Source organism: Chiloscyllium punctatum, chromosome 10 (assembly GCF_047496795.1).
Source record: "Chiloscyllium punctatum isolate Juve2018m chromosome 10, sChiPun1.3, whole genome shotgun sequence".
NCBI lineage: Eukaryota > Metazoa > Chordata > Chondrichthyes > Orectolobiformes > Hemiscylliidae > Chiloscyllium > Chiloscyllium punctatum.
Genome location: NC_092748.1, coordinates 37,784,145 through 37,809,381, shown reverse-complemented (window position 1 = coordinate 37,809,381; position 25,237 = coordinate 37,784,145). Strand labels below are relative to the sequence as shown.

The 25,237-nt window shown below is 40.4% G+C and overlaps 2 protein-coding genes across 8 annotated transcripts in view; both read right to left on the bottom strand.

The window, feature by feature from the left end:
* The window catches only part of pgap1 (post-GPI attachment to proteins inositol deacylase 1), a 170,875-nt gene extending 160,836 nt beyond the window's left edge, over nucleotides 1-10,039 (bottom strand). Inside the window, exons 1-3 of the mRNA XM_072578291.1 lie at nucleotides 9,886-10,039; nucleotides 4,365-4,515; nucleotides 1,565-1,740 (exon numbers count right to left, since the gene is read on the bottom strand). Coding sequence (XP_072434392.1) covers nucleotides 1,565-1,740; nucleotides 4,365-4,515; nucleotides 9,886-10,032 — 474 coding nt within the window. The 5' untranslated portion in view covers nucleotides 10,033-10,039. The remainder of the gene's footprint in view (nucleotides 1-1,564; nucleotides 1,741-4,364; nucleotides 4,516-9,885) is intronic.
* A 2,132-nt stretch (nucleotides 10,040-12,171) lies between these two features.
* Nucleotides 12,172-25,237, bottom strand: part of ankrd44 (ankyrin repeat domain 44) — a 224,632-nt gene continuing 211,566 nt past the window's right edge. For 5 of the 7 annotated variants that reach the window (XM_072578948.1, XM_072578947.1, XM_072578949.1 and 2 more), the window contains 2 exons: nucleotides 24,479-24,570; nucleotides 21,507-24,264 (listed from right to left, as the gene is read on the bottom strand). In XM_072578948.1, coding sequence (XP_072435049.1) covers nucleotides 23,987-24,264; nucleotides 24,479-24,570 — 370 coding nt within the window. In that variant the 3' untranslated portion in view covers nucleotides 21,507-23,986. Of the gene's footprint in view, nucleotides 13,430-20,998; nucleotides 21,126-21,506; nucleotides 24,265-24,478; nucleotides 24,571-25,237 lie in introns of those variants that run through there. The other 2 variants (XM_072578952.1, XM_072578953.1) reach the window with 2 other exon arrangements.

Sequence of the window (25,237 nt, the reverse complement as noted above, 5' to 3'; positions counted from 1 at the left end):
TGTGATAAGGACTAAGGTTTGCAGTGCACAGGCAGGCTAGCAGAATGGACAGTAAGGTGGCAGATGTAGTGTAGTGCAGCGCAACAAAATGTGAAGCAATTACGTCGAGCAAAGTAGAAAAAAAATCTTAAATTTAGGTAGACACATGGGAACATGTGTTTAGTAATGACTGACTCTCTGCCTCCATGGAGAAAGCTCACAGGATTGAGCTTCCTCAGCCAGTTAACAGCTGACCAATGAGCTTCATGATTACAGGCCTCAATGGTGAAGTCCTAACAGTCAATCAGAAGCAAATATCTTCTTGCACCCACAGATCAGTACTGATGGCCCAGAACTTCAGGGCAACTAAAAGAAGAAAGATTTATTTCTTCAGGTACTGCGGTGTAGGGGTCATAGTGAGAGGAGGTCAGCTGCCCCCTCTGCAGCCATCCCTTGTCCCAGTTGGCTCCAAGTTAGAGTAAATGGCACCCCCTTCCGTTGAAATCTGGTAGCAGGTCACTCTGGTTTCAGCTACTTTTTTCACTGCTGGGAAGGCAAATAATGGCATCAATAGTAAGTTGAGACGCTTAAATGGCCATGAATTGACAATTTAAGGGTTTTAATTGCTTTCTAGTGAAGAAAGTCAACAGTGCATCTTATGATTAGGACTTAAATACTGAGGTGGTATGAAGGGGATGAATGCCTCTCCAGGGCCTACTCACCCAATTAGGTACCCTTCTTGCTACCTCTAGGGAGAAGAAATTGCACCCCAAGAGTTTCACGTATGTCCTTCAGGAGAGGGAACATACCACCTGGAACTTATCTGGTCAAATTGTGACTCTGCCCACCAAAAGTGGCTGATTTTTATTGGCCTCAACATAACTCAGGATGGATAATAAATGTTGCCACTGCCACTTCCCTCGAATGTGAGAAGAAAAACCTGAACTGATGGAAATCTCCAAGATTAGAGTTCTAATAGTGACAGACTGTTTCAATTGGTCAATAAGAAGGTGGCAAACATGCACAAATTTAAGAAAATCACAAAAAGGCTTAGAGAAAAGCGTTGAAAGCAAAGGGAATGCAATCTGTCAAGGTCAGTATAGCTAAACAGATTTGTCACGAACTAACAGCCTACTTTACAATGAGTTTGATTTTCTTTACACTAAATGCTGATTCCTGTCAGTCTGTCTTGCATTTCTGGCATTGATCCATTTTACTGCCATCTTATTTTATAATGAGTGATGAGGATGTGAATTCTCTGTTCCAAATTTTGTTGAAGAAGAATCAGTACAGTTTTAATTCTTTAAAAGACAATTAAATTGCTCATTGAAAATGACAAATATTAAATAGCTTGGAAGTGTCAGAGGAATGAGTTTAGGTCTGGTAGTTCATGTGAAGAAAACATTCACATGCACCTGATAGCATCTGATAAAGGGTCTGTTTCTATGCTGTATGATTTTATTTAACACTAGCATTTTGAGTAAGAACAAGTTAGAAGTAAGTTTCACATTGAGTAATGCCAAAACAGTTTAGTTTTTTTTATCAGCAAGGATTTTTGAAAGAAAATAGCTTGTTCAGATCTTACCTTGTAAAGTTTAAGAATTACTTTTATACATGCATGTACAAACTTCGTTTGCTTTTCAAGGCTTCCACCATAAAGTGCAACAAGCTCCTCATTAAAATCAATGCTAAAAAAATCGAAGTGGAATTTGTTATGTATGTTCTCAGCTTTCCTTAGTGCAACAGAGCCCAGGGAGCGAACTGAAACACAAGACCAAATCAAAAGGATTTGTAAATATTCAGACAAAATAAAGAACTTATCAAAGGAGAGGAATTTCTTAAGTGTGTACAAGACAATTTTCTGATTCAGTATGTGGAGGTACCTACTAGAGAAGGTGCAAAACTTGACCTAATCTTGGGAAGTAAGGCAGGGCAGGTGACTGAGTTGTCAGTGGGGGAGCACTTTGGGGCCAGCGACCATAATCCCATTTGCTTTAAAATAGTGATGGAAAAGGATAGACCAGATCTAAAAGTTGAAGTCCTAAATTGGAGAAAGGCCAATTTTGACGGTATTAGGCAAGAACTTTCGAAAGCTGATTGGAGGCAGATGTTCACAGGTAAAGGGACGGCTGGAAAATGGGAAGCCTTCAGAAATGAGATAACAAGAATCCAGAGAAAGTATATTCCTGTCAGGGTGAAAGGGAAGGCTGGTAGGTATAGGGAATGCTGGATGACTAACGAAATTGAGGGTTTGGTTAAGAAAAAGAAGGAAGCATATGTCAGGTATAGACAGGATAGATCGAGTGAATCCTTAGAAGAGTATAAAGAAAGTAGAAGTATACTTAAGAGGGAAATCAGGAGGGCAAAACTGGGACATGAGATAGCTTTGGCAAATAGAATTAAGGAGAATCCAAAGAGTTTTTACAAATATATTAAGGACAAAAGGGTAACTAGGAAGAGAATAGGGCTCCTCAAAGATCAGCAAGGTGGCTTTTGTGTGGAGCCACAGAAAATGGGGGAGATACTAAATGAATATTTTGCAACAGTATTTACTGTGGAAAAGGATATGGAAGATATAGACAGTAGGGAAATAGATGATGACATCTTGCAAAATGTCCAGATTACAGAGGAGAAAGTGCTGGATGTCTTGAAACGGTTAGCTAGAGAAGCGATTGCTGGGCCTCTTGCTGAGATATTTGTATCATCGATAGTCACAGGTGAGGTGCCAGAAGACTGGAGGTTGGAAAACATGGTGCCACTGTTTAAGAAGAGCGATAAAGACAAGCCATGGAACTATAGACCGGTGAGCCTGACCTCGGTGGTGGGCAAGTTGTTGGAGGGAATCCTGAGGGACAGGATGTACATGTATTTGGAAAGGCAGGGACTGATTCGGGATAGTCAACATGGCTTTGTGTGTGGGAAATCATTTCTCACAAACTTGATTGAATTTTTTGAAGAAGTAACAAAGATGATTGATGAGGGCAGAGTTGTAGATGTGATCTATATGGACTTCAGTAGGGCGTTCGACAAGGTTCCCCGTGGGAGACTGATTAGCAAGGTTAGATGTCACGGAATACAGGGAGAACTAGCCATTTGGATACTGAACTGGCTCAAAGGTAGAAGACAGAGGGTGGTGGTAGAGGGTTGTTTTTCCGACTGAAGGCCTGTGACCAGTGGAGTGCCACAAGGATCGGTGCTGGGCTCTCTACTTTTTGTCATTTACATAAATGATTTGGATGCCAGCATAAGAGGTACAGTTAGTAAGTTTGCAGATGACACCAAAATTGGAGGTGTAGTGGACAGCGAAGAGGGTTACCTCAGATTACAACAGGATCTGGATCAGATGGGCCAATGGGCTGAGAAGTGGCAGATGGAGTTTAATTCAGATAAATGCGAGGTGCTGCATTTTGGGAAAGCAAATCTTAGCAGGACTTATACAGTTAATGGTAAGGTCCTAGGGAGTGTTGCTGAACAAAGAGACCTTGGAGTGCAGGTTCATAGTTTCTTGAAAGTGGAGTCACAGGTAGATAGGATAGTGAAGGCGGCATTTGGTATGCTTTCCTTTATTGGTCAGAGTATTGAGTACAGGAGTTGGGAGGTCATGTTGCAGCTGTATAGGACATTGGTTAGGCCACTGTTGGAATACTGCGTGCAATTCTGGTCTCCTTCCTATTGGAAAGATGTTGTGAAACTTGAAAGGGTTCAGAAAAGATTTACAAGGATGTTGCCAGGGTTGGAGGATCAGGGAGAGGCTGAACTGGTTGGGGCTGTTTTCCCTGGAGCGTCGAAGGCTGAGGGTGACCTTATAGAGGTATACAAAATTATGAGGGGCATGGATAGAATAAATAGACAAAGTCTTTTCCCTGGGGTTGGGAGTCCAGAACGAGAGGGCATAGGTTTAGGGTGAGAGGGGAAAGATATAAAAGAGAGCTAAGGGGCAACTTTTTCATGCAGAGGGTGGTACGTGTATGGAATGATACGTGTACAAACCTTCACAAACCTTGCAATGGAATGAGCTGCCAGAGGATGTGGTGGAGACTGGTACAATTGCAACATTTAAGAGGCATTTGGATGGGTATATGAATAGGAAGGATTTGGAAGGATATGGGCCGGGTACTGGCAGGTGGGACTAGATTGGGTTGGGATGTCTGATCGGCATGGATGGGTTGGATCAAAGGGTCTGTTTCCATGCTGTACATCTCTATGACTCTAATAAACAAAATGCTGGAGAAACTCAACAGATCTAGTTGATCCACAGAGGGAAAAACAAAGCTAACATTTCAAGTCCATTGACTCTTCTTCAAAATTGATCTTTGAACCTTCCTTGAGTGCCAATCACCAGGATAGGAATGATTAAAAACAACTTTAACAAGTGTAAAAAGTACCTTGTCTGTAACTTCCAGCATTTCCAGGAAGAAATAGAACAGGGATTCCTGTGGTTTTCAGATTGTGTGCTTCAGCAGAGTCCCCCTCTCCATAAAGATACAGGTCATAATTTTGGTACTTACTGGAAACTTTATATGGAAGCTTGATCTTCTGTTCACACAAAAGAGACAAATATTAACTGTGATAATACCTCTTCTTTTCCAGGAATGTTACATTTCTTCAAACAACAATAATTTCAAAGTTTAGTAACCAAATTTTTTGCCATATCCATATAAACATATGCAACACAAAAGTCAATATCACAAGAATGAAAATATCAACAGTTTAAGGATTCATCTCAGGCGGACATAAAATAGCCACGCAGAAATTAAATAGAATGTTTTTCTGCAATACTAAAAAGCTGCAATATGCAACATTTACATTATAAATACAATATTTAAACTGAATTAAGTTAATAAATGGGTGGTCTGCTGACAATCAGCAGAAGCAAGATTTGTTTCTACACTTAACATCTTCTATTGAATTAAATAACTCAATAAGATCTCTGATACTCGTCAGTTTTAAATGCTCACATGAAGACTGTCAATAAATTACAGGCACCACCAAGGCAAGCCTGATCTGACTTTCAATAGATATCCACATTTGAATGCAGTTTCAGTAATGAATCACAGTTAGAATCTGAAATTCTGATAAATTTTCTCGGAGATACTAACCCAACTGCAGAAACAAAAATATTACTTTAAATACAATTGTATTAAGGCCTTGATAAAAGCAGGTAAAAGATTGGGAATGCAAATGTGATAAGAAGCCTGACATAATCTTCAAGCTATATTACTGCATTATTATTATTGTTATTGCTTGAAATAACACATTAGCAAAACTATTCACTGTCTGGTAGATCTGTTGATTTTTAAAAAGTGATTAAGTGAAATTAATCATGACAGGGACATGGAACATCTAAACAAAATGTTTACATTTTTACATAGACAAGGTTGAATCAGCTTCCTTCACTAAGCAAGATTGAACAGAGTGATAGGACTGATGACAAATGATGAATTCATATCACAGTAAACATAATCGGTTAAATGCTTTGTTTTCTGCATATTGATGAGAGGAGAAAATGCAATAAATGGCCAATCCAAAACAGTTAATTTGAACTTCAAGCACACTAATGCAGTAAATTCAAGAAACGATGGCTCAGAAGTTAGCACGTCTGCCTCTTAGCGCCAGGGACCTGGGTTCAATTCCAGCCTCAGGTAACTATCTGTGTGGAGTTTGCACATTGTGCCTGTGTCTGCGTGGATTTTCTCCGGACACTCCGGTTTCCTCTCACAATTCAAAGATATGCAGGTTAGGTGAATTGGCCATGCTGAAGTGCCCGTAATGTTCAAGGATGAGTAGGCTAGGTGCATTAGTCAGGGGAATGTGTCTGGGTGGGATACTCTTTGGAGGGTCTGTGTGGAATTGTTGGGCCAAATGGCTTGTTTCCATACTGTAGGGATTCTATGAGAATCAAAACCTTCTAATCAATTGTTTGAAGAAAAGTAGATTGTAATTTTATGCCCAAGAAGTGATGATCTTATCATCTGAAGTAGAAATTTAATTCACAATCAGCGTAAAATTTAAATTCAGAGTGTTTTATCCTATACAGATTAATTGTGTTTAAGTCCCGATCACCTAGTATCTTTATGCCCACTAACCGACTTTAGGTCCGAGAGTAAAATACAATTTTAAAATGTTTATTCTTGCTTTCAAATTCCTCCATAGCCTTTCCCTTCTATCACCTGTTTACCCTTCAGCACTTCAACCCTTGGCTTCTATAATTCTGATTTCTTGTGCATTTTAATCATTCCATCACTGGTGACTATGCATTCAGCTGCTTTTGGACTTAAACTCCAGGATTCCTTCCCACTGTTGTTCCTTCTTGTAATCTTTCTTTCCTCCTTTAAGACACTCCTTAAAACCTATGTCTTTGACCATGACTTTAGTTATGTGACCTAATTTCTTGTTATGGCTCAGTGTCATAGTTTTGCTTAATAACACTCCTATGAACCATCTTGCAATGTTTTACCACATTAAAGGCTCGATGTAATTGCAAGTTGTTGATTTACGTTAGCACAGGTTGTGTGGTCCATTGTGCATTTGCTAGCTGCTAACTGCATATTTTATGTATCATTTCCACTCCACTCCCGCCCCCTTCAATTATTCATGTTTTCCCCTCTCAAAGATTATGATCCACTGGTTTCATTAAATATCACTGCAAACAAGACCAGATTTCTCCATTTTGATACTAATCCTAAATTTAGGCCTAATTATTAATGGAAATAATCAATCTTTCTCTCACATCCCATAATTTCAACATCTATATTCCCATTAACCTTTTCAGCTCCACTGAACACAAATAAATTTCCTAAGTTCCTCGTCCTGCAGCTTTTAACATCTTCAATATTTTTAAAATAACCCGTAACCATAAACTTACAATCTACTTCAACTGTAATATACTAATTTATAAGATTTAGGAATTACCTTATTTTGTATCCAATACTATGTAAATCCTGAATTTCACTTGCCTCTGTTACAGATGAAATTTTTGCCTTTTTGTTTATTTTACCTTTTCTTTTCTAACTAACTTCTTCAGAGATATTACTACACACTTCTGGTGCACATGAGATTTGAACTCGGGCCTCTTGGTCCAGGAGTAGGGACACTATTACCATGCCAAAAGAGTGTCCCAAAATAAGTGGTTCCCAGCCTTTCCCCAAAATCTCCCACAAGGGGAAAAGTAGCAGGAACCTTCTGGACAAATAGGAAAAGAGTTAGAACCAGAACCTGCCGTTTCTCCACTCTGCAGAGAATGTTACTAATTAGCGCTGTCATTTTGTCTTTACTTTTTCCAGAATGTATTTATTTCAGTATGTGTTTAATTGTGCATGACAAAAAACTGCCAATTCTCTTTAAATCCATCCTGTCCCATGCAGCTAGTACATCACATTCTCATACTTTGTCTTACAAACAAACTGTAATAATATTCCCTTTGAGTTCATGATTAAGTCAAGAACAATGGATGATCTATCAGAGATCATTCACAAACCAGCTGCTACACTTTCCAATCTGTCTCCCTATAGCCTTAAGCCAGCCTTTCTGTGCTTCTCCCGCTTTCAATATCACAGTCTTTAATTTTCATTTGATGAATTAAAGCCGCCTTAAGAGGATTAAAAAGTGACAATACATTTGAAGGGCTTGGCTGAAGGAAAATGCATGTTAAAATTGACTGGGGGTTGACTTTTAAATGTGTTATTTGAAAGATATACTACACAAAAATGTGCTATTAATATGAAATTCAGTCTTTCCTGATCCTGCTCCCACTGGCACATTTTTTCCTTCAACTTTGACTGAAGTAAATGGACCATGAATGAGAACGAAGAAAGGACACAATCACTTGAACTATGAACACCAACAATGAAATGTTACCTTTAACCAGTTTGTTTAGTTGACCATCTGTGCCAATTGTTAGTTGTATGTTACATGTCAATAACCCAACTCCATTTTCCTCCTGCTTCAAATAGTTATATTTTTCCTCTCAAAGATAGTGATCTATATGCCTTCAATACGTATCACTGGTAAAAATTCTAAATTTCCTTCTTTTGGTGTGAGTTAATTTTTCACTCAATTGAAATAATTATTTTCCCATCATAAACCTTCTTAAAATGTTGCATATTTATATTCATGTTAACCGTCTCAGTTTCTCCATTTTCCTTCTTGCATTATATATAGGGTATATATTCTTGTGTTATGTAGAAAGGTAACATCTGAAGACATCTGCTACACTAGAGAAAACTAGGTCTGGCATATTGATTCAAAGTTTTTTTCCTCATAAAGGGAAATAAATAGGTTTCAATTTCGGACTAGATTGCCATTCATATTTTAATAAATACATTATTAGTTGCAGTCCAGGAGGAACAATAGGCTGTTGAAAGAAAGAGAGACAAGTTATGTAGATCAGCAATGATTTTACTGAATGATGGAACAGGCTCAAAGGTCAAAATGGTCTCATCTTGCTTCTAAAACCTACACCTTGAAGTGCATCAGTTAGCATCAAGCAGGAGGCGAGGAGGTAGGCTTTTTTGAACGACCACAGTTGCTACAAGAATTGAATCTGCACTGTTGGTTTCAGTTTTGACAAACCAATCCAAATTTGAAGGGGCTCTTAAAAATGAAAATATAGTATAATATTAAAGATGTGATTTATAAATAAGAAAGCTTTTTTTTATTCTTGCATATAGTAGAGGCATTAATTGTTAATATTCATTAGCAATCATCAGAACTCCAATTGTGATCAAATCCTGACCCAGTTCAGCTCATTAAAAGGAAGAAACCAAAGAAAGAATTATTAGTTTAGTTGTTGCATCTTTAAAATTGACATAACGAATCCCATGGCACTATTTTGAGAAGATCAAGGAAACTACCCAAAGTGACTAAATCGACAAGTTAAAAACAGATCATTTGGTCACTATCAAATGCTATTCGTGAGAGCATCCTCTGCACAAATGGCCAGCCATATTTCCTTCAAGTGTTCCAGCTTAAAAGTGCTTAATAGGCAGAGTATTACTTTGGGCTTCCCTTAGATTCCCTTAGATGAAAGGTGCAACACAAAAAAATTAATTCTTTCTTAGATGCGAGACAGCAGCTCACTTCAGATATAGGGCCCTAGGTTTTAGAGAAAATAGACCAGTTACAATAGTAAAAATTGACGGAAATGGTTAGCAAGACGAGAGGTCGTATTTTGATAAGCTGAAGCTATCAGTTTAGGGAGAACATTAAGGGCATGGAGATCACATAGAAGAAACTCAGTAAAATGCCAGGAATGCAATATTTTAAAATTGGCAGAAAAAGAGAAAATAGCGCTAATTTCATTGAAACAAATTAAGATAATACCTGATGAAAGATGTTGCAAATTGGACAATGTGTAAGATAATCTAAAACGTAGAAAATCATCAAAAGACAAAAATACATTTTCGTTTGCTTCAAATGCTGATCTGGTGGGATATGGGCAACCCTTCAAAAACGGTATGGTGGAAATAAAATCTACAATAGTATTTAGATGGGTATGGAAAAAAGGAAGCCAGACCGGCTGATGATCCAATTGGTCCATTCATCTGCTGTAAATGTCCATGATTTCAATTGTATCAATCACATCAAAGTGGCATTGTGGAAAAGATTATTCTTGAATGATCCTAGCAAATGTGGCCAAGTGTCAAACAGAACCTGGGCATAGGTAACACTGAATTTTATGGTTGACTTTCTAAAAAAGCACAATCAAAGCATAAAGTTTATTAGATTCCGCTCTCGAAATATTATCAAAATAATAAAAGCTTTGGCAGTTATTTTGTACAGAGCAAACTTACACAAGCAGTGGCCTGTTGCACTGTCAGTCAAGGCAACTACTTGCATGTTTATTCTCTGTACAGACTGGGAGTCTCCAGCCTCGTTCACCCGAATATCGGGGCTGGAGTAACTTACAATATATTCTGGGTACTCGAACATGTAGGTCATGCTGCACCTGTTCTCTTCGTACACAAACAACACGTCCCATATTCCGAGACCCACTAAAGCCAATAGAAAGCCCTGAAGTATTGCAGACAACCATCGCATCCTCGCGCCCGCCATCGCCGCGCTCCCGACACCGCCGGGGCGACCTAACCTGCTGACCGCACTGCCCGCCGGCGCCTCGGCTGATTGGCGAAAGGTACTGTCAATCAGGTGCGCGGCGCCGAATCAGGAGACGGAGACGGAGACGGTTATCACGCTAGGTTGACTTCACAGGACGGCGTGAAGACGTCATGGGCGTCGTGACGTCAGAGAGGGCATGACCCATCCCTTTGGGCAGTTGTTTTGTTCAGTTCGCTGCTGGTTTCGAGGGGTTAACGTGATGGGATTTCCGACAAGTGTTATACTGCCTCAAATTTAACCAATCAGATGGCTTTGGCATTGATAACACGAATGTGTGTTTGAAGATTTGACAGTGTGCCTTAATCGACTAACACTGTTCATGTGCAGTTCAAAGTTAAAAATCACACAACACCAGGTTATAGTCCAACAGGTTTAATTGGAAGCACTTGCTGCTCCTTCATCAGGTGGTTGTGAAGGACACAATTGTCAGACACAGAATTTATAGCAAAAGTTTACAGTGTGATGTAACTGAAATTATACATTGAAAAATACCTTGATTGTTTGTTAAGTCTTTCATCTGTTGCCATGTTAGTTTCACTTCTTTAATATGTAAATCACAAAACTTTTAAACAAAGTTACATTCTCAGGTTAGCTGTAACAATTGCTGTTAGCCAGACAATATGTTGAAGGTGCTGGAATCCTTTGCAATTCTGAGAGTGTGGCCCTCAGCTGAGGCAGGGCTGACTGGAGAGAGGTTAGGTGACGGCGCCTTTGCAATTCCCGTATTTCCAATTTCTCCACCTCCGCCGTATCTGCTCCCAGGAGGACCAGTTCCACCATAGGACACACAAGATGGCCTCCTTCTTTAGAGACCGCAATTTCCCTTCCCACGTGGTTAAAGATGCCCTCCAACGCATCTCGTCCACATCCTGCACCTCCGCCCTCAGACCCCACCCCTCCAACCGTAACAAGGACAGAACGCCCCTGGTGCTCACCTTCCACCCTACAAACCTTCGCATCAACCAAATCATCCGCCGACATTTCCGCCACCTCCAAAAAGACCCCACCACCAGGGATATATTTCCCTCCCCACCCCTTTCCGCCTTCTGCAAAGACCGTTCCCTCCGTGACTACCTGGTCAGGTCCACGCCCCCCTACAACCCACCCTCCCATTCTGGCACTTTCCCCTGCCACCGCAGGAACTGTAAAACCTGTGCCCACACCTCCTCCCTCACCTCTATCCAAGGCCCTAAAGGGCCTTCCACATCCATCAAAGTTTCACCTGCACATCCACCAATATCATTTATTGTATCCGTTGCTCCCGATGCGGTCTCCTCTACATTGGGGAGACTGGGTGCCTCCTAGCAGAGCGCTTTAGGGAACATCTCCGAGACACCCGCACCAATCAACCAAACCGCCCCGTGGCCCAACATTTCAACTCCCCCTCCCACTCTGCCGAGGACTTGGAGGTCCTGGGCCTCCTTCACCGCCGCTCCCTCACCACCAGACGCCTGGAGGAAGAACGCCTCATCTTCCGCCTCGGAACACTTCAACCCCAGGGCATCAATGTCGACTTCAACAGCTTCCTCATTTCCCCTTCCCCCACCTCACCCTAGTTCTAAACTTTCAGCTCAGTAACTGTCACCTTGACTTGCCCGGACTTGTCCGACCTGCCCATCTTCTTTTCCACCTATCCACTCCACCCTCTCCTCCTTGACCTATCACCTTCATCTCCTCCCCCACTCACCCATTGTACTCTATGCTACTCTCTCCCCACCCCCACCCTCCTCTAGCTTATCTCTCCACGCTTCAGGCTCACTGCCTTTATTCCTGATGAAGGGCTTTTGCCCGAAACGTCGATTTCGCTGCTCGTTGGATGCTGCCTGAACTGCTGTGCTCTTCCAGCACCACTAATCTAGTATTTGGTTTTCAGCATCTGCAGTCATTGTTTTTACCTAATATGTTGAAGGTGTTAGCCCCCTGTGTTCTGTCTGTGCCATAATGTTTAGTCTGATTCTAATCTAAAAAGTGAGATAACACAGTCTTACATGAATTCATGCAGTTTTTGAGCAAACTACAATGTAATTCTTCAAGTACAAATTCACCCCACAAACATATATATATATGTGTGTGTGTCTCTCTCTCTCTGTCTGGTGTGGGTGAGGGTTGGGAGTGTGAGGGAGTGTATTTGTGTAGATTGTCTAAGTCTGTTAGGGGGTGCATGTGTTAGTGTGGGAGCGTGTGTGTCTGCAGTAGTGTGTGTATGTCTGGGGTGGGGGGGGTTGAGTGTCTGTGAGAGTGTGTGTATGTGTGTGTGTGAGAGTGTAGAGTGGTCTACGTCTGTGAGAGGATGCATGTTTGAGTGTGGCAGTGTGTGCGAGTGTGTATACATATGTGTGTGTGTGTTTAGGGTTGCCTGTGTGCGCGGATATAGTGCAATGGTGGTCACCTGTATAGTGTGACATGAATCCAAAGTCCTGGTTGAGGCCCTCCCTATGGGTACGGAACTTAGCTATCAGCCTCTGCTCGACCACTTTTCGCAGCTGCCTGTCCCGAAGTCTGTCTTGGAGGATGGTCACCCGAAGGTCCGAGGTCGAATGTCCTCAACCGCTGAAGTGTTCCTCAATATACCAGGTCTCAGGGCATCCTTGCTTGCAATGTTTAAGATAGACAATGTTGGCTGAGTCACATGAGTACCTGCCACGTACATGGTGGGAGGTGTCCCCACATGTAATGGTGGTTTCCATGTCCACACTCTGACACATCGTGCAGCGCCTACCGTGACAGGGTTGTATGGAGTGGTCCTGAAAGCTGGGCAGCTTGCTACGAACAATGATTTGTTTGAGATTTGGCGGTTGTTTAATGGCAAGCAGTGGAGTATTATGGGGAAGGTCTTGGCGAGGTGCTCATCCTCATTGATAATGTGTTGCAGGTCACAAAGAACATGGCATAGTTTTTCAGCTCCTGGGAAGTACTGAACAATGAAGGGTACCCTGTTGGTTGCAGCACGTGTCTGTCTCCTGAGGAGGTCATTATGGTTCCTTGCTGTGGCACGTGGAACTGGCGGTCGATGATGAGCATCGTACCCCGTTCTCCTGAGGGCATCCCTGAGTACTTCCAGGTGCCAGTCATGTTCCTCCTCATCCAAACAGATCTGGTGTATGCGTAGGGCTTGTCCATAGGGGACGGCTGTTTTAATATGTTTTGGGTGGACAACCAGTTTTTCATCCAGACACTTGGAACAGCTATGGGGACCAAATTTGCACACTAATATGCCAACATCTTCATGCAAAGATTCGAACAAGACTTCTTCTCTCCACAGGACGTCTAACCAACATTATACACCAGGTACATTGACGACATTTTCTTCCTCTGGACCCATGGCAAGGAGTCACTGATAAAACGACACAGTGATATTAACAAGTTTCATCCCACCATCAAACTCACCATGGACTACTCTCAACACAGTGTAGGGATTCTAGAATTCTATGAACAGGAAGGGGTTAAAGGGATATGGGCCAAATGCTGGCAAATGGGACTAGATTAGGTTAGGATATCTGGTCAACATAGACAAGTTGGACTAAAGGTGTTGTGCATCTCTATGACTCAATGATGGATTAAAATATTGTCCAAGACATAGGAGATAACCCCCCTGTCCTTCTGTGCCATAGATAAGTTTACAACCACCTGATAAGCTAAACTTATATTCTGTTTGCCCTATCTGGAAATGCTACAGCAGGACGAGCAACTCCTATAAGGGACACTTTGGCTGCAGCAGATGAGTGCATAGGCAAGGATTAGAGGGATCTTACAGTGCGTATCCATTGGTCACTTAATGTAGCAGGCCACATAGATAAAGTGGATAAGAATGTGATGCACAGAGTTGATACCAGGGAGTTTACATTGGAACAGGACCAGGCACGTGGGACTAGTTTAGTTTGGGATTATGTTTACCATGGACTGGTTGGATCGAAGGGTCTGTGTCTGTACTGTATGACAGCATGACAGAAAACCCACTGAAGGCCCTTAGATCAGTTTCCTGATCCAGAATGGCTGGATATGTGCCCTACTGAACACTACCCCTTTTAAAGTTGGGAGCCATGCACGTACTGGTCTCCATATTGTCTGCTACAAAGAGAATTCACCATCACCTTAGTGGTCAATATGAATAGTGTGCCTGCGCAATTTATGAAAAACATAGTCCACAGGAATAAGCAATATGGGACTTGAAACAATGAGCAAAATTGCAGAACAACCCTGTAAAAACAGAACAGTTGACCACGTTGGGTGTTGTCAACCATGTCAAAGGCTACAGATGATCAAGAAGGATGAGGAGAGGAACCTTACATTGGTCAGTCATAAAGGACGTCATTAATACTTGGTAAGTTCAATTTCGATTCAAACGTGGAATTCGAGAAAAGATTGGAATAGATTTGGGAGGCAACAGCTTGGGTGGTAGTTTCCAGAGACAGTAGGACCATGGCTTGAAGTGCTGCCAGCAGATTTAAAGGAGAAAGACAGTACCCCTTCAGGGAAACATGTAACTTGCAGACCAGGAGTTGGTTGATTGGCAGTTTAATAGGATTAGGGGCAATGGAATAGGAGGTGAATCTCATGGATAAATTCAGAAAGAGCATGAGTGAAGATAGAGAAATTAGGCAAAGACGGGTGTTCAGAACTTAAGCAGAAGAAACGTTAGCAGGCTAAACTCCTCTGAGCTATTGGAAAGGAAGATACTACAGAGGCAGATAGTCAAATGTTTCCAATCTTAGAGATGAAGAGGTCCATGAGTTTCTTGCAATTATGTTTGGAGAGGAGGGTGGATGGGACAGGAAACAGTTTTATTCTGATTATTTCAATGGAAAATAAATAACTAAGAGATATCTCTGCATTCCAGGATCATCCTGGAATAGTGTGCAATCTCAGGACAGAGAGCAGGACCCAATACTGCTTTATGTAATCCAGTCAAATATGCCTGGAAATGGGTAAACAAATTTCCCACCATATCCTTTCCTCCCTGGAAAGGACCTTGAAAAATTTGTTTGTTTTGCTTCCAATTTCTACCCCTCTACAACTTTCACATGGTCCACCTCTGACATTTGCCTTTCTTATCTTGACCTCTAAGTCTCCATTTTGTGGAGAATAAACTTTCCACTGTCAACCACGACAAAACCACTGACTCCCGTCACTACCTTCACTACAGCTCTTCACACCCCACATCCTTTGAGGATTCCATTCCATTCTTCCAGTTCCTTCATTTATGTTGTGTTTATTCAGATGATGCCTCCTCCCAAAACAGTGCCGCTGACACAGCTTCCTTCTTCTGTAACAGAGATTTCCTGCCCACTGTGGTTAACAAGACCCTCAAACCACATCCGACCTATCACCCGTACTTCCGGCTTTACCCTTTCCCATCATTCACAACAGCACGATCAGGTCCCCCTTGTCCTCACTTTTCACCCCACCAGCCTCCACATTCAAAGGATCATTCTCTCCTATTTCAGACAACTCCAGCAGAACACCACCGCAACATCTGCCCCTTCATGTCTTTCCTGCTTATCATCAGTCTTTCCAGGTGAAGCAACATTTCATCTGTACATTCTGTAACCTTGTGTATTACATTTGCTGCAATGTAGCCTATTCTACATTGGAAAAACCAAATGCAGACTGGGTGACCATTTTGCAGAACACCTCCAGCCCATGTGCAAGCATGATCCCGATCTTCCTGTTGCTGGTCACTTTATCACAGCATCCTGCTCGCATGCTCACTTGTCTGTTCTCAGCATGCTGCAATGCTCCAACAAATCACAGTGCAAATTGAAGGATCAACAGCCCATCTTCAGGTAGGCACTTTACAACCTTCTGGACTTAATACAGAGTTCAACACTTTCATATTGTGAAACCACTTCCATTCCTTCCTTTCTTTTAGCTTTACTTGTTACATTTTCTGTCACCATGTCCTCTCTCCCTATTCCTTCATCAGGTAATGATCCTGCCCCATTAGTTACCTGATGAAGGAGCAGCGCTCTGAAAGCTCATACTTCCAAATAAACCTGTTGGACTATAGTCTAGATTAGAGTGGTGCTGGCAATTATTTTGTACAGAGCAACTGGCCTGTTGCACTGTCATCTTTTGGATTAGTGGTACTGGAAAAGCACAGCAGGTCAGGCAGCATCCGAGGAGCAGGAAAATCAATGTTTTGGGCAAAAGCCCTTCATCAGGAACTATAACCTGGTGTTGTGTGATTTTTAACTTTGTCCACCCCAGTCCAACAGTGGCACCTCCACATATATACAATCAACATCCTTTCTCCCCCAGCACTCCAACCCCCCACCATTGCATAAATGTTGCCACCACCACACTTCACATCAGCTCTGATGAAGAGTCATCTAGAGAGAGAGAGGTGTCTGCGCATGCGCGTGCAAGAGAGAGAGAGAGAAAACGAGGGGGAGGGGCGCGAGAAAGCCCTCAGGTATTGCAGATTCTGAGGGCTCAATGCATAGAGTTTCTTGCAATGTAAAATGCAGTGTCTTAAAAAGTAAATTAATTTAGTTAAGAGAATACATGAGAAAGCATGGCAGATTGAATAAAAGGAAACCCAAAAGGGGAGATTTAGATACATAAAAAATGAGAGTAAGGTCTCTTAGGGACCATAGAAGTAATGACAGAGAGAACCTGGAAGATGTGAGCACTGTCCTCAATGAATACTTAGCATCAGTCTTCAAGAGGGCAACACAGGTACAGACATCAGAGTGGAGGTCTGTAAAATATTAGAGTAAATTAACAGAGAGGAGCAACTAGTGGGTTCCACAGTTTTAAGTGGATAAACCGATAGACCGAGTCGAGATGTATCCTCAGGCTACTGAGGAAGACAAGGGAGGAGATAACATGAGGGAATTTGGGGGTTGCTGGCAGTATTTCTCAAATCCTGTCTGGCCACAGGTGTCTGCCAGAGGACTGTATAAACTGCTAATGCTGCCAATTATTTTTTAAAAAAGCGAAGGATACATTAGACGATTATAGGCAAGTCAGTCTAACCTCAGTACAGTAGTAAGAAGGTTATTAGCAAGAATTTTGACAGGAGAATATATCCACACGCAGCAAGGCATGGATTAATTGGGGTGGTCAAGATGGATTTGTTAACGTTGTGCGTGACAAATTTGGGTTTGTTTTTAAGGTATCCAAAAGTGTGATTAGAATAATGCTTTTATGTGGTCTACCTAGACTTCAGCAAGGCTTTAGATTACATCCCTTATGACAGACTGGTTAAAAAGTAAGGGACCATGGGATCCAAAATTGACTAGAGGGCTGAAAGCAGAGGGTGATGGTAGATGAACATTTGTGTGACAATGTCTTTTTCTAGTTGGTTTCCACAGGGCGCAGTGCTGGTGCTTTGCTATTTATGGTGGACACTAATGATTGGAACTTAAATTTTGGGGGATGATCAAGACAATTATAGATGACACAAAAATTATTAGAATAGCTGTACACTACATAAGGATATCAATAGACTGGTCAGGTGGGCAGAGCAGTTGCAAAGGGAATTCTAAAATGGAAAATAGATAAAAGTGTGAGGTAATGCAATTAAAGACAGCCATCAAAGCAAGATTACACAGTGAATGGTAAGACCCTGGAAAGGACTAAAGTCAGAGCAGCCTTGATGTGCGTATTCATAGATCATTGTAGTAGGATAGGTAGATAAGGTGATTAAGGTGGCATATAGAAAACTTGCTTTTATTAGCTAAGACGTAGAAGAGCAGGGTAATTATGCTGGAATAGTTGTGGCTCGGCCACAACTGGAGAACTGCTACAGTTCAGGTCAAATTATCATAGATTTTCTAGGATGCTGAGTGGGCTGAAGGGACTGCTCCAGGAGGAAAGATTGTATTGTTTGTGATCTCTGCAGTGGTGAAAGCTGGAAATGTGGAGGATTATGAGGGACGTAGTTAAGGTGGTTAGGAAGGCACTTTTTCCATTAGGAGAGGGATCAGTGACCAGGAACCATAAATTTAAAGAGCTGGAAGGCTAAAGACATGAGTCAAGGAGAAATGTTTTCACCCAGAAAGTGATAGGAATCTGGAACTCTGCCCATCTGGGTGATTTTGTCAAAATTACTTAGAATACTTAAGCAGCTTTTTGATATTGCATTGCTATTGCTCCAGGGCTTTGGGCCATGAGGTGGAAAATGGTATTTGTGTACCAGATCTTTGTTACCAAAATGAACATGAGGGGCTGAGTGGCCTCCTTCTGTGCTGTAAACATCTTAAAGAAAGCAGGACTGACGTAAAGAAAGTAGAGGGAGAAAAGGTATGGACAGGAGAAGGTGGCAGGGAGAGATGACAGGAGGGAGGGAGTAAAGATAGGGAAGGGGTGGGCACGAAGTGATGAGAACTAGATTGATGGAAACTGCAAGACCAAATTTGAATGACTGCACTTCAGATGCTAGTGACAGTTTTAATTGGGAGATAGTTGATAGAGGTGTGATGGGACAACTTTAAGTAATTAGAACATCCAAGATTCTCAATTTTGGTTATGAATCTTTGAAACAGTATTCAGACCAAGTTGTTAATCTCCCAAATTGTTAAATTTCTGAGTTTTTTGAGAAGGTGGAGTACTTGGGAGAAGGAGGAAATTTAAGAAGCTCAATTTAAAATATAGGCAACAATGTTAAGTTTACTTTATCTTGTAAAGTAACTTCCATTAAAAAGTGTATTCATATTTATGCTTTAGTGTAATTTGGCTTAGACAGCGAACCATATGGTCTCTTAACAAAATCATAACACCACCTTGAATGTCATTGTTCTATAATTCACTTGAACAATATCCAAAAAGCCCCACCACTTCACAAAGTAGGAATGTCCCCAGTCTCTACATCATAATACATACAGCCTCCTCTTTCAAACACCTCAGATGTTGATTTACACATCTGATCCACATGAAGGCGATAACTCTAACTGGAATCTTGGTGTGGAGGTGCTGGCATTGGATTGGGTTGGACGATGTCAAAATACTTCGACTTCCTAAGTCAAAATGGGATGGTGAATAGCAGACGGTTCATTTTATATTCCTTCTCTTCAAACATCTCTCTGGTTTCTTCTTATAAACTTAAATTGAATAATGTTTTGGTGGAAAGGGGAGAAACAGATACTAAATGAGTGCTGTGCTAATGAGAAAGGTCTGTTTGAAAGTCTAGTTTTAGAGAAAAATTTTTATCCTAATTACCAATTATTATAATTTGGATTTGAATGTAAAGGTTATAAGACATGGCCTTGGAGGGATCTGATGGAAGAGATCCACAGAAAAGATTTCCTTTACTTGCAAACAGAAAGAAGTCCGTATTGCCCTTCTTGCTCATCATCTGCAGCAGGTAGTGCTATTCTGCCTGGTCATATTTTAACCTGCCATCCATCCTACAAAGAGGGACCCATGGAAAGATGCATATGACAAAACCCTCCCTTTCTCCTGGCAACGTTTATTTATTCATTTATTCATGGGCTGTTCACCATTTATTGCCCATCCCTTTTTTCAGAGGGCAGTTAAAATTCAACCACAGTTTTGTGGGTCTGGACCACGTAGACTAGACCAAATAAAGACAGTAGTATTGTTCCCCACAGGGCATTAGTGAACCAGATGAGGGTTTTTGCAACGATTGACAAGTTTCATGTTATCATTTGACTCAATTCCAGACTTTGTATTTTGCATATGACCCGGGTTCAATTCCTACCTCAGGCGACTGACTGTGTGGAGTTTGCACATTCTTCCCGTGTCTGCGTGGGTTTCCTCCGGGTGCCCCAGTTTCCTCCCACAGTCCAAAAGTGTGCAGGTTAGGTGAATTGGCCATGCTAAATTGCCCGTAGTGTTAGGTAAGGGGTAGATGTAGGGGTATGGGTGGGTTGCGCTTCGGCGGGGTGGTGTGGACTTGTTGGGCCGAAGGGCCTGTTTCCACACTGTAAGTAATCTAATCTAATCTAATCTAATCTAAATTGTCCGTAGTGTTAAATGTAGGGGAATGGGTTTGGGGTGGGTGCGCTTCGGCGGGTCGGTGTGGACTTGTTGGGCCGAAGGGCCTGTTTCCACACTGTAAGTAATCTAATCTAATCTAATCTAATATATCATGCTCAAAAAGGTGGAGCATCATTTCCCTACTGTTTTTAGATAAAGTCCTCAGAGACCTTCTGGAATAAATAGCAGTGGTCCAAAGTTTTCTAATATATTTCAAAAATCCTCTTCAAACCTCCATCTAGAGTTGTTTACTTAAGATACATCTTTATTACCTAATATGCATAGAATCCCTACAATGTGAAAGCAGGCCATTCAGCCCACACCGACCCTCTGAAGATTACCCCCAACCAGACCCAGACCCTTACTCCATCCCTGTAACCCGCATTTCCCATGGTCAATTCACCTTTCCTACACATTTTTGGACTGTAGGAGGAACTAGGAGCACCGGGAATTGATCCCAAGTCCCAGGCGCTGAGAGATATCAGTGTTAACTGCTGAGTCACTGTGCCCCCCACTATAGAGCCAAAATTGTCTCTAGAGTCTCTGTTTTATTTGACATACGAACAAGCTGTCAGGCTAGTTGAAAGTTCATGTGTGAAAGATTTCAAGCTTGATCAACTTGAACATGACAATGGAAATGTACATTGTATTAATTGCTTACTATTTAATGTAGTGCAAACATTAGTCTGTTTCACGAAACTTGCTGTTTAAACCTAATCAACTCTGAATCCAAACAGAGTTTCCTTACACTCACTACTCAGGTTATTGGCTCTCATGACACTTTAACATAAATCACTTTCAGGAGAGAAGAAAGTGTTTAGTGCAATAACGTTTTCTCTTCAAAGTAAAGGAAAAACATGGACTCAGACAGTTAAAATAAAAAAAATGTAGATTCAACCTATGTTGAATCATTCATTCTGGCAGCAAATTGGTTGTAAGATTATGATTCAACCTTACTTACATTTTCTACTCAAGCTGCAAGATAGAACAGGTGTCACGATGCAGCTCACCAACAAAGGATTCACAATCATGGGCCTCCAGACAGCAGGGGCTCAGATTATTCCTATGGGCCGGGAGGACTCTCTTTTCTAGGACCCACAAAAAAAAAATCAAGACTCATTGTTAGCAAACTTATTCTTCACCCACGGGTCTAACTGAAGTTAGATACCAGACTCATGTCAAAAAGTCCTAATTTTTATATCAACAGGAATCACTGGTGATGAGACTGGGTAAGGCATGACCTCACTTAAAAGCTATTACCACCCCATTAACATTGGTAAGAGAACCAAAATTGACCCCAAATAATTTATTTTTAAATTAATAAGCACTAAATAGAAATTAATGTTAAGACAGTCTCAGCATGCTTCTCAATGAAATGGAGAAAGGATCAATTATTAAACATTGCAGTTTATAATTATTCAGGTGTTAAATGCAGAAAGCATATCAAGAAAGAAAGTAAATCAACTTGCTGCATCAGCATCTGTACCCTTTATTTTCACAAAAATATACAGCATCTGAATGCTTTTAATTAAAAAAAAAAGTAGTTTACAATTAAGTACTTCTATACATCACTGAAGCATTCAGTAGTTCACAAAAGTCTAAAATCAAAGTATGCTTGAGGTCCAGGCTGGATTTAAATTGATTTGGATTTACTTCGTACACTTTGACAGTCTTTAAGTACATCAAAAAAAAATTTAAATTTATACCCTCTATACTGTAGAAATATGACCAAATACATAAAATTTCCATAGACAGCTGCTTCCACCATACATTTTCATTTTCACTAGATTGTTACACATTCACTGCATAAAACAAAATATAACACTGTCACTGTATCATGATACCATACTATACCATAACAAGACATATTGCACATGCTAAAGCATATAAGTCAACAAGATTACCAAATGGAAGATTATAGGTGCTTTAAATGGATGGACCACTGCATCAGCTTCCCAAAATAATTGTTTTTATGGTTTTAAAATACACAGATGGTCAAATTTGTAAATGCCCTTTTCCAAATAGAATCAATTTAGAAGCTAAGTCTTCAGCAAGACCTACAAGCAATCTACAACACTGCAAAAACAATCCATGATGGTTTAATGAACAAAGCACTCTTCATTCAGATGTTTTGAACCTTTAAAAAGAAAATTTTACATTCATTGTAAATTCAAAATTTAATTAACATTATTGCTTGGATATTAATTAGCAAAGTTCTAGAAGTTATTTGGAAACCATCTGGAAAGTACTCATGGGGAGAAAGGCACTGACTATTTTATAAAGCAACAAAAACAAAATAGTATTTGATATCAACTCAAGTGAAAGCATTTGCTACAAAGATTGCCAATCACAATGTAATGGATCTCAAAGTTCCAGTATTTATTTTGTCAGGTCTTTTTCTATGTTTATATTAAAAACTATAAAAAGTTCAAAAGTACATAATTAATTGCTCAAATTGTGCACTTAAAAATGTATTAATTTTATATCCCACTGATTCAAACAAGTCAACTCGAAATACACAAACAAAAATATATTTATAAAACAACCACAGTACAGAAGTCACCAGCTGATTTCATTTCAGTAAATAAAATAGAGAAGCAGATGGGTTCAAAAATGATACTGTGGCTGTAAGCTTTTACTAAAGTTAGTTAACAAAACACCAGTCTTCTCGAGACATGGCTATCACTTTTGGCATTTTCCTTCAATTTCAGTGCTTTAATATGATATGGTACTTAATTGCGTTAAAGCAATTTCATATCAGAGGTCTCTTGAAATTTATCTGCATGGACAGTTATATACAGTACTACTGTAACAAGACAATTTAGGTTTCTTATAAGTTTTTCAGTGCTTTTAGTCAAAATAGCAAGGTTGCATTAAATGCTCAGCCACCTCATAGAGCAATGTAATTGTTTTCAAATGAGGTTTTGTAATTTCTGAAGCTTTATTTTGCTGATTTCTAATTGAACAATATCTGATCTCACTTAAGTGAAATGCATTTTTTGTATTTCGAATACTGCATTGTTTACTGAAACAGGCTACTTCAATGTAGCTGTGAAAATATTATGACGAAAAAAAGGCTTTTAAGTTTAAAAGAATGAAAACAGTCAGTCCCAATCTGTAGCATGTTTGGTCCATTTGACATCACTGGCCAGACACAAAAAGAACTTGTCATTCCACCTGCTGTGTTCCTGTCACAGGTAAAAGAACGTGTCCATTTAACATATTAAGCTTTGGCAGATGAAGCAGATTTCATCAGAAATGTTCTTTGTGGCAGTTACTCTCTTCATCCTACAGATGGGTAGATTTAAACAAAATTGCTATACATTTTTAAAGGCTGCCAAAGGAGGCTGTATAAAAAAAGGTATGAAATACTACATTTCTGCTATCAGAACAGTCACCTAAAATCACCGGTACATTTAAAATAAAAGGGTGCCATCAAGTTTTCTTCTAACTTATGAATACTCGACACTGCAACCTTGGACAGGTCATTCATAGTTTATCAGTAGTTAATGGCTCAGGTGTCTGGTTTATTTCTAACAACTCTTATCACAAGTTTTTAAACTGGAAGTGCAAAATGCATGCTTGTGCTAATTTGTCAAAGTTATACTATCTCATTGTAGGGCAAGCAATTTGGCATGGAACAACATAGTCATGACAAAGCCCAAAAATTTCCACAGGTACTGCATGTACCACAAATTTGCATACAATGTCCCAGAGACCGTGAAAATGCCAACCTCTGGCAGATTTGAGCATTAGCAAATCATGTGCCCTACTCAATAGTCCTCAATGAATCAATACTCCAAGATTCTGCTTTCCTCTTAAATCCTGTAAGAAAAGTGCCTTCAAATAAGTGCTTTTTGAATAAGCAGTGATTGAGTGATCATCTGTAATCTTCTATTGAACAACAAATTAAGACTTTTCCTGTGGATGTCAAGCTTTCTAAAATCAATCAGAATGTCTCAGAGTCAGAATCATTTTCATCATCTTCCTGACCTCTATCCATTTTTCCTACACAGTTATACAACTGTTTGTTGAAAGAATTTATGTTGCTACCCGTATTAGGGGAATCATAGGATAGAGGGGTGTTCAGACTATCATTTTTTGTTAGACTGATGCTGAAGGACGTCATTGTGCTGGTAGGACAGAAAGGCATCATGGTAGCCAAAATGAGTGCCAGACAGTCAGCCACATCTTTGTTAGGAGCACAAGCCAAGGCTGGGGTGTGACCTGGGCACAAAAGCAGACAAGGGAATGGTTAGTATATGAGTCTTTTGCAGAAACAAAAAAGGAGTTAAGACAGTTCTTTTCAAAAGATATGTTTCTATTGTTTAAGTCATGCCAAAGTTGAGTGCTTTTAGTTAGACTTTTAGAAGTATTGTGGTATTCAATTGTTACTTCTGGTAGGGTATTGAATAAACCGAGAGCAGTAACTGATACATACCATTTTCATCCACAGCAAGAACACTTGCACCTTTGCTTAGCAAATTATGCACAACCTTTTTAAGTCCATTCCGTGCGGCTATGTGAAGTGGTCTGAAAGTACACATTTAAAATACAAGTTACCATTGACTCAAAAATTAACAGAGTTACCAATAAGGAGTGGCCAACTTTATATTTATCCAACCTCATAGCTGGGTGGTGCTCATATCACAGTGATAAAAAGCCACATTTGATTTAACAAAAGGTTCAGATAATCGCTTATTTAAGTGCCATGTCAACCCACAGATGAATTTGGGTAAAAATGTGCATTTAAACAACCTTGATCAGCAAAGCAACAATAAAATTGAGTAGGAGAACCAAGTTCAGTTCAGGGTAGTCAGACATCCTAGCTGAAACAGCTTCTCGTCTCTAGAGTTTCCAAACTGGGAAAGCTCAGACAAATCTGCAAGTTGTTAGAACTGAGCAAATATATGATGAAAATTAGGATGTTCATACCAGCTGATTCAGAAAAAAATGTTGTTAAAAAAAAAAGGTCTTGACAGTCCAAGGAAAAGAAGCTGGAAAGCATAAGTAAAGAATTTAAAATGATGAGCTAGGAATGATGTTTCACAGGGTTTCAGTCTCTAATAGATGGTGTTGGTAAACAGATTACAAACTTTATTACACATCTTTGAAGCAAGTGGAACTTGAATCCAGGCCTCCTGTAGGAGTGGTAAGGCACACCACCACTGCACAAAAGCCTACTTAGAATCATTAAATC